We start from the raw sequence: 16,950 nt of genomic DNA, 5'->3' as shown, positions 1-16,950 counted from the left end.
TGGTAAAATGGTTCGGAAAATTATTCCATTTTCGAATTTAATGGCAATGTACGTTACGCTAATCTAGACTGTTAAATATTATATTATTAAACTTACCTCAATAACAGCACAAATAATGTTGAAATACTTCTCACTTTTATTTGTAAAACACAAAGAACTTGGAACGCCTGAGAATCTAACGCACGTGCGATGCCGTAGCTCACAATGGCGGCAAACTCGCAGTCGCAGTTGCTTGAAACTCATCCCATGAAAGCATGGGACCCGAGCAAATTGTGCATGGTGGAGGGGCGAGCGTTTTTGATACAAAGCTCGTGCGTAAACGGCTAGTCAACCGTGAGAAGAGTGCATAGGTATATTCTATGCTATAGTGGCACGAGTGGATACTTCTATTCCTAAACGTTGGTAGCTAATACATTTCTCTCCGTGCAGCGATCTGCAGTGCTATCATCAAGAATAAAAATAACTACGCAACACCTTTCGTGAATAATTTGTTTGATGTTATTGCAAACAACAAAAAAAGAGGAAAATTAAATATAGATATTAAGTACCTAAAGTATCGATATATTTGAATTTTGTCTTGTTTTTCTTACATGGTGCTACATGATCTATTAGTACTACTTTTACTAGACCGATACCAATTGTACCATGATACTCGGTTATGGTTCAACTCCTCGAGGTTGAATACATACAAGATTTGAGGAATCACTCAAAGATTAACAATTAAAGGTCACGTTGCGTGGAAATCAGAACTTTATTACAGTACAATATGACGAGATTGAGACTAAAACTGCCTAAGGACGGGAAAGTAGGGCTATATAATGGTTTTGGGAAAAATGACTTTTGGATGTGAAAAAGTGGTGGGAACGGTTTGGAAGATAACTAAGTTCGAACTGTTCGGAGTGAGTAATAATGATTTTGGTGATCGACTATTGATTTAGATACAGGGAAAAGCTCGAAGGCATAGAAAACCCTTGAAATTTGAATTGAATGAAGTACGGGTGGTTGTGTGAGTGTGTCGCTTGTGATAAGGGTGGTATCGTGTACACGAAGGTTGAGTGCTCGTCAGCGATTAATTAACCGCGTGACACCGGAATGTTTTCGGGAAGCAATTTCCATTGGTAATTCAAAAACCAGATTCCATCCGAGTCACCCGTGCAAGAAGACGTCCAGACGTCGTCGGGAACGTCAGATATCGTATGAATTTTACCAACCGGGTCCAAATTTTCATAGTCGCGGAAAAAACCATTGAACCCGTCTACACAGTACAAGACGCACCATTCTGCCAGTTGCGCCCGAAGTGCCTTGCTCACTGCTTGGTTGAAGCAAAAGCGACACATCCCTTCCCTCCAAACATTTCGATACTACTCGTTTCTCCGAAGAGAACGATTCGATGATACATATCGGGTCTGTTTTTTGAGAACAATCTCGACGAACGCTCAGACACTGATTGAATAAATTAATTGTTATCGTTCGATTACTATCACAGGATTTCATTTACTAATAGCAAGTTTATTGCAATAGAATTGTATAACTAGGATTTAATTTCACTTTAAAGCGGCGTCACGGAAAGTCTCGACACGATCGCATCATTTCTCTCGACGTTATGACTCTTAACTTATCGCTTTAAAACAACCACGTTTCATTGAAACCAGCTCGTAAGAAAATTCTTAATGACGTTTAAAACGGGGTAATAACTTGAATTTTAACGTTTTCCCGCCGCAGTTACTGCTTCTTTAAAGAATATAGCGTGAACAAGGACGGGTGATATACCTATAACGTTTTGCGATAAACCTCGCCTCATAAACCACCCTAGCCAGTTCAAACATACCGTATCTCCACTTGCCGGTTAATTACAAAAGCATAAAATGACCAACTTTTGTCGTTTGATGCTTTTCTCTCGAACATCTTCACACATTTATCCCAGTGTCATATTATCTTCACGAAACAAACGTGATGTAGCAGTCTTCATTCAGTTTCTTAACTGATTTAAACCATTATTAATTTGTCACTCTATCGAACGTAAAACTTTTTAAACATAATTACAGTATGTTTTTATTAACCCTCCATCTGTATACTGGATCGATTTCAATCCCGATCATTTTTCATATTTCCTATATTTTTGTTTCAATTTTCTCTTGTTTAAAAATTTTACGGTAGCATGTAACATGAAATGTGCAGTTTAAATGAATTTTTTAATACAGAGATGAACAAAAAGGTTCCAAATATTAAATAACAATGCCAAATTAAACGTAACGTCTTATATATGTATAATAACTCGATTATTAATGCTTAACAATTTGTTAACGACTAACTTTTATTTCTTTTACATGTTTCTCCTTATGAATGACGTGATATACAATTTTCCCGAATTTTCCCAAGAATCCCTCTCGGACCAACAAGAAGAATGGTCAATCCTATCATCGATGATCGATTTCTACATTGACCCCTATATCACTCATCTGTATACTGGATCGATTTCAATCCCGATCATTTTTCATATTTCCTATATTTTTGTTTCAATTTTCTCTTGTTTAAAAATTTTACGGTAGCATGTAACATGAAATGTGCAGTTTAAATGAATTTTTTAATACAGAGATGAACAAAAAGGTTCCAAATATTAAATAACAATGCCAAATTAAACGTAACGTCTTATATATGTATAATAACTCGATTATTAATGCTTAACAATTTGTTAACGACTAACTTTTATTTCTTTTACATGTTTCTCCTTATGAATGACGTGATATACAATTTTCCCGAATTTTCCCAAGAATCCCTCTCGGACCAACAAGAAGAATGGTCAATCCTATCATCGATGATCGATTTCTACATTGACCCCTATATCACAATAAAAACTATTGAATGATGTACTAGGAACATCGTTAAATATTTAAAAATTTGTTGGGTAATCTTAAAACAAACACTTGAAAAAAAATGTATGAACTTGACGATCCAGCATGCAAACGGAATTAATGCAAATAACATTGCACACAGAGAGTTAATGTTAATACTACCAAATGAATATTTTTAATAGATTACAATGTTTCTAAAAGTCAATGCTTCTCAAAGCAGAAACTGTTTTACACTATTGAGAAAAATTAATAATGATGTTTTAAGGAACAGAATAAAAACGTTTAATGATTTCTAATTGTATGTTGCAGGCGCGACGGGACTAAAAGATTTGAAAATCAACGTGCCAGCCGTGGTGCGATCCGGTGACACAGTGACACTGTCCTGTAACTATGATTTAGAGGGATTGCCATTGTACACGATACAATGGTATCGCGAAGAAGCAGAATTCTATCGGTACCTACCGGAGCGAGAGCCGCCGTATAGCACATTCAATATCGATGGGGTTCACGTAAATGTATGTATTTTATCAGAGAAAATATTAAAAAAATTCTTAGAATAAGTTGTTTCCTTAATCACATAAAATATTAAGTGGAAATTACAATTGAATCGATCAACACAAAAGTAATTTTTTTGCTTTACGCCACATCTAGAAAACTGAACCCTTATTCTGTTTAGTGCAAAAGTAGTGTAAATATCGTTAATGTCCCAAGTTCTACGCTTTGACTTATTTTTCAATAATTTTAAACTAATAAACATATAAAATAAATAGAACAGGAAATGTCTTTCAAACTTGTAAACATTTTCATATAGGATTCCATTACGTAATATACGCAGTAAATCGCAAATGACTTGTAAAAATTATTTGAATAGGGAATTGTCACATTTTCGCTGCTCTCGTGGCACTTCTCAGCTTTTCGCTAAGGAGATGGACTTGAACAGCGGAGCAATAAGGCAGAATCTTAATGTTACCCACAAGATTAGCCAAAAATATTGTTTTACGGGGCTACATTTTTCGTCCTTATTTAAGGAAATACTTGGGTCGTCAGGTACCCCTTTGGAAAGAGAAAAGTTAAATCTAGCATGCTCTAGTCATGCTTTAATCAAAATTTGCTGATATTTAGTAATTTGAACGTCACAAAATAAATGAAAAATTGCAATTACAATACCATTGTTTATATGCAATTTTGTTTTAAATGAAATCAATACCAGAGTATGCTAGATTTGACTTTCGTCTTTTAAAAGAGGTACTTGACGACCCAAAAATTTCATTAAAAAATGACTAAGAAATAAGGAAAAAGGAAAATCTTCTCATACAAGAATGAAAAGTGTAGTTCCGTAAATCCATATTTTGCACTATTTTTGTCTGCTTATCGATAAAACAGAGCAAGAATCATGCAAATTTTACTCACACAGAGTAATCAGGATAATGTATTTAAGTATTTACCCAACCTCAGTAAACAGAGTCACAACTTTTGGCAGAACAATATTTCGAAGCCATAGAAGGGGGAATAACCCAGAACAAAAGTTGGTGGTAGTCGCTATCAAATTCCTAGCGATTCGAATGTTCGTATATGATAAAAGTATCCTCAATGTTTCAACCCAGTAACTTACCTATCGCGTCGTTTGCGATCCTTTCTCGCTCCAAATTAAACCGACGCGTCATTCCCGAAATCGTTTCTTGGTTTCGTGCATTCAACGCACAAAAAGCTAAAAGTTCGAATAAAATTCCCGTCGCTATTTTCGCCTTTTAAGAGTTCGAACTGATTCTAATAATAAGTGATGCAATTTTAAAAGAATGTTGGATAGTTTGATGTGTACAAATTCAATACTGTTATTTATAAGCAACAGAAATTATGTTCGTTGGATTTTTGTTAAATTTTCCGAATGATAAGATGATTTTAGTACTTCTATAATTTGTCAATTTATCTATCTGGACATTCATGTCCATCAGAATGGTTGAATCAAATGTAATATTCGAGTAATCGTATTCCAGGCATTTAGTATAATATTTAATATTATTGGATACCTAGTATGAATTATTTGGTGCCTCTTCAAAAGAAATAATTATGAAAATGATCTGCCATTCTGATGTCAGAATTTCAGACCATTTCGATTTTTCATGGTTCCACGTCACATACTTCTGTTTTTTATTAATGAGAATTTATTATCTACTTGCTACCTAAACATAACAATATTCTTAGACTTTTGTCTAATATCAGATGAAAGTTATACGTAATTGAAGTTTTCCAACATGAAGTTCATATACAAAAATTTCGTGAGTTATGGGCATCATTCAATTATCGTCCATTTCTTTGTAGATTTTGTTTTAACTTTATACTTTTGTGGCCATAGGTGTAAAAGATCCGATAATGCAATAAATTTTTCAATTATTATTTTTCGAGCAGTGTGAACGTTATAATATTTTGATTATCTGTATATTTAGGATTTCACTGATATACTCTACATCTTTTTTGTATCTACTTTGTTACTAGTTGTACGTTACTAAATTATACAGAAACTTTCGAAGTGGCAACAAATGGTACATGTAACTTATTCACGGCAATCACGTGTCAACGCCGAAGAAGCGCAAAGCTCATTCACACACGCGTGTTCTCTGAGGCTGATGCACTTCTGGCAATATTCTAATAAATTACGTTCGACAAAATCTCTTCTTTAAGAAACGTCTTATGCGAATAATTAACCAACAAAAAAGGGAACTCGTGATGGCTCTATTAATGCAAATTTTTACATACTATAAGGATGACTAAAAACTTTTGCACTAGACCTTATTTGAAAAAATACGGGTTACGCTTAGGGTATGAAGACGAACGAATTAATGAACATTGCAACTTCGTATTTCATTGAGAAAAACTAAAGATTCATGGTCCTTCGAAAGTTCTGAATTCTCTGTTAAAATCGGGAGGCTTCGCAAAGTATCACGAGATCAATGTAATCTTGGAATTAAAAAAAATAAAAATTTTAGAAATATATTTTGCGAAAGTATATTTAATATATCTCCCCAATCTACGTTTCTACGTTTCTACTGTTCGACAGGTTTCCAAATCGAATTCGTTCGACGTGACGCTGGTCAATGTATCGAGGAAGCTGACGGGAATGTACAAATGTGAAGTGTCGGCAGGCAGCCCGACGTATCACACGCTAATCGAGAGGTCCAGGATGGAAGTGGTAGGTGAGTGAAGAAGTCTAGAACTGAAAACATTCTACTGGGGAGGTAATCTCTTTCCCTAGTGAATTTGCGCTGCGTTCCGTAATTCAGTGCACGTGCACCTGCACTTCTACGTACGATCCATTTTCCACTCGGATTTGCTGAGAGCTTCGGAAAGATTTAACATTCTGTTACTGTTCTAAAAAAAACTTTTTCACGCTTGCTAAGAACACTACGATGAAGTTTGCTGATTGTATCATCATCGACGCACTAAAGAGAATCTTATGACGTTTAAGGATTACGTACACAGAACTGATGCTATATTTTTTAATGGGAGGTTCTTGAGGTGATTATAAACAATATTTTTCTTTGTCAAAATGTTGTTTAAAATCACCTCAGGTACCTCACATTTTCAGGCATAGTAGTACTTCTAGGGTACCTTATACATATACATATAGTTAGCAAATCTAATATCTTGACTCGTAGACATACACGTACTAAAATGGAACTGATGATTTGTTTATTACACTTTTAAACCAACAGCAAATTTTTGAGATAAGTGAGATGACTTTTCTTTGAAGAATACAACTTAAGAATAATATTTTTTTATGATTGTTTAAATTCGATTAATAAGGAAAGCTTGAGATTAGTCGTATAAATGTATCGAATTTTAATATTTTCAAATTAACGAGACATAGAGTAGTACTCGTGCTTATTAAATTTTCCAACTATTTTGTCTCAGATGCACCAAAATCGGATCCAACGATCGACGTTCAGAAGGAGAGAATCTCGATGGGTGAGCTGCTTCAGGCGAATTGCACCACAGGCAACTCGAGGCCCGCCTCCGCAATTACATGGAGACTGAATGGGGACCTCGTAAGTAGTATATTGCTCTCCGTCCTTATCTTACCAATAAACGTCCTCCATTCGTAGCTACATGATCTTGCTGGATGATTAAAGTTCAACGAAGTACCCCTCCTCTTTCTCTTTCTCCCTCACTCTTCCTTCATTATTCCTTTTCCCGTTTCATTTGACTCCTAAATCTTTTCTAGACTGTCTGAGTTCATTTGCGCCTCAAAAATTGGTACAGATCCAATATAAGTATAAATAGAGAAGGTATATACTATTTATATGTATTACCGTTAGAGGGTCTAATCATTCACTCAATTTATGAAATAACTATTACATAAAATAATTAAACGTTTTGGTATAATTATTTCATGAATGAATGGATTTCACACATTAACGATAAAATAGATGAAAGGGAGTCATAACGAACTTAGTGATGTACAGAAGAATAACTCATCGAAAATGTTTTACGCAAAAGTGATTTCTGTAGGCGTCAAACATTCCAAATAACAACGTAGAATTTTTGAAGAATGTATAGAATTATTTTTCTTACAACAAGGAGTAGGTCAGTTTTTACAGATTGTCAATGCACGCTTAGGTGCCATCCATATTCGTTCAAATGAATAATGCTGAAGGTATTAGCTAGATCAAGGTTAGCTATCGCGTGAAACAAATACCTGTATGTTCGGGCACATTGTAATGAATTAATTAATTAGAGTAATTTGATGTGTCACTTGAAATCCGTAATTAATTCGCGTTGGTGAGCGACGAGGCACGTGTATGTAGCGTGTAAACAAGCGTGAACATAAAGGACCGGGTGCAACGGATGAATAAACGGTAATTAAGTGAATCGTGGCCTGAAAAATATTCTGCAATTCGACACGTGATTTTCAACACGTTCCCGATTTGAAAATGATTTTAAACGGATTAATTTTTTGGGAATTCTGGGTGAAAACTAGTATCTAATGTTCGATATAAATTCATATAAATAATTATAATTATCAGTAGTACTTACTATTATAGTAGAGTGCAGAACTTAATATAAGAAATTATGGAGAACTGAAATGCCTCTAGTAAAAGAATTTGATGAAATAGTTTCTTTTTTATCGTGTCGTACTGCAGAACCCTTACCACCACACCATAGATAACGGCCCTCTTTTATTAACGGCCCTTTCTTTGGTTTATATCCCTTCCCTCCCGTTATTGATTAACTATACCCAAGACTCCAAGACGTTCAGCACGTTCTCTTTTACATTACTAGAATAAACCACACGTTAACAACAGTTTTCCCTATTGCATTCATTCCGCTCCGTCTCCAGCTTCAACAGAATTGGCAAGGGTTTTCAATGTAATGGCAGCTAAAAATAAAGACTGATACTTATAAGCAAATATAGTATGCAAATCGGGCAGTACAACAAAATATTTATCTTTACATGCAAGCCGGCTATACATAGATCTATGCAATGCGCGGCCACTCATCCGCGGAAAATCCATTTGAAAGAACCTTTTTACAATCTAGCGTACACCAAAGGATGAACGAACTAACAAGTCGCACACACGAATGCTCGCGCGCATGGTAAGAATGAAAAGAAAAGGAAAAACGGCAGATAGAAAAGAAATACGGGCTCGTCGATTAGCGTATGTTGACAATGATTTTTGGACCTGGAGTTTTGGAAGTCTAGACTCGTCATAATAACTTCAGAGATAGTGACATGAATCACTTGAGACATGAATCGGATCGCCATTCATGCTCCTGAGACGCGCGAACATTTTCTTTTGGAAATCAGTTTTGTAAGTGCCACATCTCGAAAATTATCAAAAATCTGGTAAGGATATTAAAAAAGTCTTTCATAATCAAGACTTCTTCATAAGTAAATTTCACTATACATAATCCAGCGAACAGTTACATGCACAATAATAATAGTATGTATGTAGTTTCTTCGCAGAAAAACAAAGCAAGAAAATAGTGGGAACGTTTTCCCGATTCATTTGCATCAACTTACGTTGGCTAAAAAATTATTGAAATGTGCAAAATGTGAAAATTCCGTGGATCGGTGCGAGCATTCGCGTTGTTCATCGGTTGAGCTAGCGAGCATGAACAAAACTTGGGTTTCGAACGCGCCCGGTCATAAAAATCGACCTTTTCAAGTGGATTTTATGCGGTGCACGCACGTGCATTCGACGTATTGTATTTGAACGTATTTTGGCCGCGTAAACTCTGCGCACTTATGCGCGAGCGATGTTGCACAGGTCTGTAGCTGATGCTTTACTCTCTCACCAACACATAAAACTCTTAAAGCTACATAGAATCTTCATATTTGATGTACGTACATACATGTAACTTTTATGACATAAGGGAGCACTAAGAAGGAATTTAATCCCAATCACCCCCTAAGGGGGTGAAAAGGGGTTAATGTACTTTTTTAACATCGTTGAAGTCTGCATCGTTGAGGTTTTCGTTTACAAAGATTATTCAGACAGATATCTAAAAATTAATATCAGGAGTTTAATCCAAACATCCTCTAAGGATATGGAAAGAGGTTAAATGCATATTCACAAACCCTTCAATATTTTTTAAGTTCCTTAAGTTAGCGACGTAGTTTTTATTTATGAAAATTATACCCATACCAGAAATAAATTTCCAGATTTTATCCTAATCATCTTTTAAATATTTTATAAGGTGTTCTGACTGATTTACATACACATATATCAACGCTTACTCTCATCCACTGGTCCTAGAAACATCGGTGGACACTATTTTTATAATGCGAGGACCCATTAGGAATGACTTTCTCAGAATTTTATCTCGATGGTGTGAAAAGAGGTGAAATGTGTTTTTATGAATTTTCAAGTCTCTCGTACAATATTTCATTTATTGATTAGATTTGTATTTTAGAAGATTATAAAATGATCTATGTAAAAATTAGTTCTTGATAATACTCTTCTAAATAAAACGGTTGAAGAGAGGTACGATGTGTTTTTATGAATGTTCGAATTTCTTTTACGTGTTTGACACATCGTAGTGTTATTTATCAAAAATTATAAGTTATAAATAAATTAACGATAAATTAGGACGAAGCCGTGATAGAGATGCTAGTCTCTAATGTCAGTACAGCGGATATATATCAGGTGTTCAAGGAAAATGTATGTTGCTGAGAATAAACAATGGACGAACGAACGATACATAATGAATGTCGTTTACCCAGTCGCGGTGCTCGTACAACCCGTCGGATGACCTCATCCGGGAGTTTAATTATCAACATTTATCTTTCCCGAGGAATCTTTCCAACACGAACTTTGAAGATCGTTACCAAAGATTCGAGCTCGGAATTTGATACCCAGAGGAATTCGCTTTAGTAGAAATATTGCTAAGAAGAGTGATCAATACTACATTAAGAATGATAAATTGCCAACGAAATTCGAATTTATTCATTGGACGACGAGTTCTAAAAATAGCAAGTAGCGTTTAAGGTGATACGAGTTTACTGTAATAAATTGTACTGCTGCTGAAAACACCATCGAAGAACCATTTCACCTATTTTCGAGTTATAGAAAGACGTTGACGTAAAAAAAGAGAGTTTATTTTTTACCTTAGCATAAGTAGAGGACATAAGAAAAATAGATAAGCGAAAAATAAATGTATACTATTGTAGTATTACGCAAACAGAGAAAACCTTGTAACAAAGTCCGTCCAAAGCCGATAGGCAACGACTGAAATAAATGAGTAACATATTAAAGTTATCGATACGCTTCCATGATTACACCATTAGATGAATCGATATTCAGAAAATATTTCTACTATCCATAAATAGAGTTCTCAGATGTGGTCCTCCACCACTGCTACTAAATAGATTAAATGTTAGTGGCAGAAGAGAAAACATAAATTGTACATACCTCCTATTTGAGAACCCTGTTTATAGAATTATGAAAAATGTAAAATATTGAACGGAATTTTGTCCACCGTCGTGATTCAAATCATTATAATTGATCGCAAACGCGATCAGCCATGGTAGGGCTGCGATTTAATGGAATAATTTGGTTGATTTAACAAATACCGCCGAGTAAGGATTTATTTGTACGCCATCGGTGCGCTTCCAGTACCCACTCATACTCATTACAAGCCCAGGCACTAATGATTGTTCGCAGTTATATCTCAATCGGATCTCGATAAATTTAATTCTTGTCGCGTTTCGCTGCACCGTGAAACCTCGCCCCGTTGTTGAACTGTGAAAAAATGATCATGTACATCGACACATACTCGCAACGGTCTCTGCTGATTGAGAAACAAAACGAAGCGACCGAGGAATGAAATCAATGGAATATACATACATATAGATTTATAGTCTTATGATATAACAACTGTATTAATATAATAAGAAAAATGAGATAAATGAATAAAAGTGAACTTGTCAGGTTATAGTTAAACTGTATGACGAACTTTGAAATTTATCTCATACGCCTTCAATTCTACGACATAAAGTAAACAAATAATTGTGATAAAGTATCGTTGAAGAGTAAATGTTCTGTAAATTGTTCTGAAGAAAGGTAAATATAATATCGGCCAAGGGTGGATAGGGCTTGTTAAGAAAGAAACTTTTCCTTTGTGTTTTCATAGTCATTGAGCATTTGTCTGTTGTTCTATTTCTAGTATTCTTTCATCCTATGTATTAATCTCAGTTTGTCCATTAATAGTGTAAACCAATGATGTTTTGACTAAATAAAATATATTAAGGAATTACTATTAACTTTCTCATTTGGATAATCTTGAAAAGTTTCATGATAATGAATATTAAGTATTCAGTTCTTTTAATTATGTACTCAATATGGTTGTTCCATTATAATCAAGTATATTCACGAATTTTTTCTATTTTGTTCATTAACTTTTAATTAGCACACTATTATAGTAATTTTCAATAGTCATGCAGTTTTATTAATGTTTAAAAATACTTTGTTTAGGGAATGTCAGCAAGCAACTGTCTCCAAATTCAGTCTGACTTGATTTAATGTTTTTGGTGAATCCTTGCATAGATCATTAAACACTATCGATGTATATAATTCATTCTTTTATAAACTCAAATAAAATATTTAACATGCCGAAATCATTATCATTCGAAAACTTTTGTTCATAACTGTTTATTACAGATGCGCGGTCTGCAAGATAGTATTGTCCTGAGTACAAAAATAAAATTTTTCGAACATCTCAATGCTTAAGCTCATCTATACAAGGTGTCCCAAAACTAGTGTCAGATATTGATATGGTAGGTTCCTGACGTAATTTTAAACAATATTTTCCGTAGCGAAAAAGTTGTCCGCGGCATGGTTGAGGAGTCATTAACAAAATATCCCGACCAAATAGAGCGCTCAGTTGGCGCGAGCTCAGACTTGGGAGCGTTGGCTCGGATCCGGACGCCCGGCCTTTGACGCGTGAACAAGCGCTCGGCTCAATACGAAGCGTGTTAAGAAAATGGCGGATAATAAACTACATGAATAAAATTGCAAGATAACAATTAATGCATTTAATCGGTATTCAAATAGAATGGATCGGGAAATGATAGATTGTTGATAAGCCGGGCGTCCGAATCCAAGCCAACGTTCCCGATTCGGAGCTCGCGCCAACCGAGCGCTCTGATTGGTCGGGGATTTTTTGTTAATAACTCCTCAACCATGCGTCGGACGACTTTTTCGCTAAGGAAAATACTGTTTAAAATTACGTCAGAAACCTCATTTCATTATCAATTTTCCTCATTTCAATATCTTACACTAGTTTTGGAACACCCTGTATATAAAATGTTATATTGTACTCAAGACTGCAAATTTCACAGACAGTTCAGCGTGCAAATGTAATATCTGCATTCATGATGCCCCGTCGCGTCGTTTTGTTTTTCCATTTGTCGATAACTCCGACCATCATTGAAAATTTATCCGACGAAATAATTTTTCTGTCTTCAACAACTTTATAATAAGCAGAATAAATTGGACTACTTTATGGGATCGAATCGAATTGGTAATAATTAACGAACGACGACGAGAGCTGAAAGTGGTTGACAATTTAGTTTCTCGTCGGACAAAAACGGACAATATTGAAGAGAGAGAGAGAGAGAGAGAGAGAGAGAGAGAAAGAGAGAGAGACTAAATATAAACCGAAAATTCGCGCGTCTAGTGTGTAACAACGGTCGGTGGAAAGTTCAGCTGCAGGCACTGGCAATTTCCCTGTAACGTTTTCAGGTTCCACCTGCGCTACGTACTAGTAAACGCTGATACGCGTGTCACGACGGCTTAACTAACTATCCAGCCAAGCCACCGCTTCCCAATGTCGAAAACTTTCTCTTAATACCCTCGTGCTTTCATCTTATCAACGTTTTGATCCTCAACAAGTTGCTTTGAGGGCATGATTGTAGTTCGCGTGTTTGCTGGCTACGAGACGGAACGAGAAAACGTTCATTCACACGGTTGACACGCGTCTAACTTTAGCATCGAGTGATCAGAAATATTATGCATACGCAGTACAGGAAATCGCATAATAACAAAAAAGAACATACATCGGAACAGTACAGCAGAGCGGCTGGGCCACTAAACAACACGAGAACGTTCTCTTTTATATGTACGCATGTTTTCTCTCCTCTCATGTCCTCGCGCGCTGGGTAGCGAGAGAAAACGATACACTACGAACTTCGAACTCTGAATGGCCTAAACATTTGTGTGCAAGAAGTTGCAATATTTGGATGGTAACAGATGCAATAACTAATTCTTCAAAAGTCTTATCATTTTATTTTTATTAATCATTTCTGTACGGATTTGTAAAACCCATTGGTATACAATACAACAAAGTGACGTAGAAATATAAATATACAACTAAAATAGTAAATGAAGATAAAATGTAACATAGAACACTAATAATTTGGATTGATATTGTGATAATTTTAAATAATGTGGATAGATGATCCAGAGTAATTTATTTGAAAAGAAGGGGTATGGTGTATATATGGTTAACTAATAATATCATTTTGAAATGTTAACTCGTTAATAGAAAATGTCGATATCAACTATGTACTTAGCAAGTAAACATAAGAGTTTATGTAAACACAAATAGAGATATTCATAATACATTCGTACGCTATGTCGACGAAACGTCAGTTCATTATCATTTTGTGTTATTAGTTATGTAACTCCTTAATAAGACATTTAAGAGCATATGTACGTATAACATTTTTTTCTTAAGTTTGTGTGTAGAACACGCTGGCAATGTTTGGCCGGAAAAAACTGGAACACCCTTTAGGTGTGGAATACGCAACATAGTACATATGAGTGTATAAGCGCCTGTCCGAGAGCATCACCGACCATGTGTTGAAACTCACTATTTATTACTATGACTTATGAATTAATAATTATATACAAGTTTAAGATTAAAAGAAGAAAAGGAGGAAAATAAGAAGAAGGAGCAGTCCCTTTCGCCTACGTACTATTAATTATTTCTCATAACAGTCAGACAGTCCTTTATCCGTAAAAAAACACTTCTTATCATGGTATGACACTCCCTCGTCGATGTTCACAATTAGCAAATCGTTAAAACAGACTCAGTTTCCAAAATCTTCGAATATTTAACATCGACACTCTTCATATCAGGTGGCGACGTTAATCACGCCTAATCTCGCGATAAAAAATAAATAAGTACATATTACTGTTTTTGAATGGAAAATACATCTTAATTTAAGTTTCACTATTTAAATTGATATCACACAAGATTTATTTTGTATGAAAATCCAGTCTAGTAATAACCGCACAGAGTACGGTGATGCTTAAAAAACATAATTCAATGTTTCTTAAGAATTTGACTGAAACGTCAATTTTAGTAATTAAGTCAAGGTAAGGTATGAAACCGTGATAATCTTATAAAAAATAGATATGTAAGGTATTCCTTCTGATTTCAAACATGCTTAATTTAGATTCGGTAAGACTAGAATCAATTGTGATGTATCAAGGGAAGGAGGCCGTATGAATTTATATTGAATTTTCTCAATTGCATGAATATCAGTTTTGTGACATAGGCACCAAATAGTTGGGGAGCAATATTCCAGATATTGTCTAACGAGAAAACAATAAAATATTTTAAAAATGTTAGAATTGCGAAAAAATCTAGCGGCGTCTTTAAATAAGGCTCTAAAATAGATTTATAAGAAGAATTATTAATATTATTATATAATGAGTTTCAAAAATAAGATCTGTTGAAAAAATAACTTTGAGTTTTCGTAGACTGCACACAGTTTTCAAAGAATAGTCTAGTTTAGAGTATAGATCAATGGTTTCGGTGTTTCGCGGAACACTGGTATTCCATGAACTTGAAGAAAGTGTTCCGCCGAAATTTATCAATGAAGAATTAAAAGTTATTAAGACGAAAGAGAGAGAAGAAACAAAAAAGCAAAGTCATTGTTTTTATTGTTATTATCTTTACTTGTACTTATATACTTTGTTGCGTACGCCTCCTCGATACTTCCGGAACATTCGAGTCTGGTCATGTACGCATCCCTTGCGCGGGAGAATCAAGGTCGAGGAGAGTGTAGAAGCTACTAAAAAATGCCCTTATTTGGTCATCCTCCATTTCGAGGAACGAGCTTATTTGGTATAAAAGGGCGCTATACCATGGCTCATCGGATTAGTTTTGTTCTGAATCTCTGATTCGCCGAAGACCCTGTCTGTCCGCGATAAGAATTCTCTGAGTGTAAGTTAATATAACTTTAACTAATCCTCGCGGGTTCACTGGGAGAACTGAAGAAGGAATTCTCTTATTATTAAGGGTTGACCATCATTTGTAAGTCTGAAAAGAGAATATAGACTTCTATTTATAACGAAGAATTCGTTTAGAGTCTCATTCGCTTCCTTAATATTTCCTATTAGCTTGATAACTAGAATATCTCATAAATCGATACGTCTCAGCCGCTCGAGATGTATTAATGCTTGTAACCCGTATACACCTACACCTATTTATCTAAGTAGCAAAGGGGACAGAACCTCCCTGGTTGTCTGCGCGTCAACTTTCTTACGATCTCCAACTGGGTTTGACCCAGTAACCCAATACCCTGTGGTAAATGGGAGACAGAACCTTCCTCATCGTCCACGTCTTGCAACTATGAAGGCTAAACACCTTGAGTTGTTTACGCGTCTTTTACCGTTCCCATAAATTACTTAAGTGCTCCAGTGAAACCCACTTAGTCACCGCCTGGGCCCTAACCGCAGGATTAACTCGTAATAATTTATGTTGCCTTCGAGTTCAAAACTACTTCTGAAGAAGAGATAAAAATGTTATTACAATTCTGCGAGTCTTGTTTTTCAACATTAACGAATAATAAGATTGTACGAGCTGTAAGGTGTCTGCCAACAGTTTAAGACGTGTAATAGAAAGCTGTGTTTAATATTTGAAGCAATTAACTTTTAGAACAAATGATAATTACAGAGGAGTAAGGTTTATAAAATTGTTCGACCTGCTTTTCTCGGTCATAAGGAATGTTAAGGCCTCCCCCAACGGGGGGAGTATGTTTAACAGCGGAATAAACAATTTGACCGCGACCCGAGAATTCTTTTTCGTTTCAAGTGGTTCGGTCCGTAGACCACCGTGAACAGCCCTACGCCTCGAAATACGAGATCTAGGCAGGGTCTTTGTCTCTTAATGTTTTTCCGTATCGGTCCTAGCATGAACACGTGCAAGTCGTAAACCACTCGAGAGTTTGCCTTCGCCTCTCATGGCGAGTATTTTGTTTAAACATTATCCCCTCTCGTACGGGTATTCTCAGCCTATCGATACATAGCTTTTGGTGAGTTGTCACGAGGAATCGAGAGGAATCGGATATAGTTCGAGATTAAGAGCGCTTGGGGCAGCATCTCGCTCCTCGGAGCTCCAACGTAATTTGAATTAAGAATAACGCGGTGCGTGATAACAGTAGTGTCGTTTAACTCTATATTAGCATATCGAATTACCGTTAAAGTGTTGTGATCGCGAAACATTCTTACGCCGCATCCACCACAGGGGAACTCTGTCTTCCCACACACCGGATCGCATCCGCGATCAGGGAACTTTGTCGTCCCACAAA

General features: G+C 35.7%; 1 protein-coding gene across 1 annotated transcript in view; it reads left to right on the top strand.

The window, feature by feature from the left end:
* The window catches only part of LOC108625990 (uncharacterized), a 30,785-nt gene that overhangs the window by 6,908 nt on the left and 6,927 nt on the right, over window positions 1–16,950 (top strand). Inside the window, exons 2-4 of the mRNA XM_018026379.2 lie at window positions 3,162–3,367; window positions 5,908–6,043; window positions 6,762–6,895. Coding sequence (XP_017881868.2) covers window positions 3,162–3,367; window positions 5,908–6,043; window positions 6,762–6,895 — 476 coding nt within the window. The remainder of the gene's footprint in view (window positions 1–3,161; window positions 3,368–5,907; window positions 6,044–6,761; window positions 6,896–16,950) is intronic.

Source organism: Ceratina calcarata, unplaced genomic scaffold (assembly GCF_001652005.2).
Source record: "Ceratina calcarata isolate Rehan_Ccalc_2016 unplaced genomic scaffold, ASM165200v1 scaffold387, whole genome shotgun sequence".
Lineage (NCBI taxonomy): Eukaryota > Metazoa > Arthropoda > Insecta > Hymenoptera > Apidae > Ceratina > Ceratina calcarata.
The sequence above is the reverse complement of the archived record's forward strand: the minus strand, read 5'-3'. Positions and strand labels throughout refer to the sequence as shown.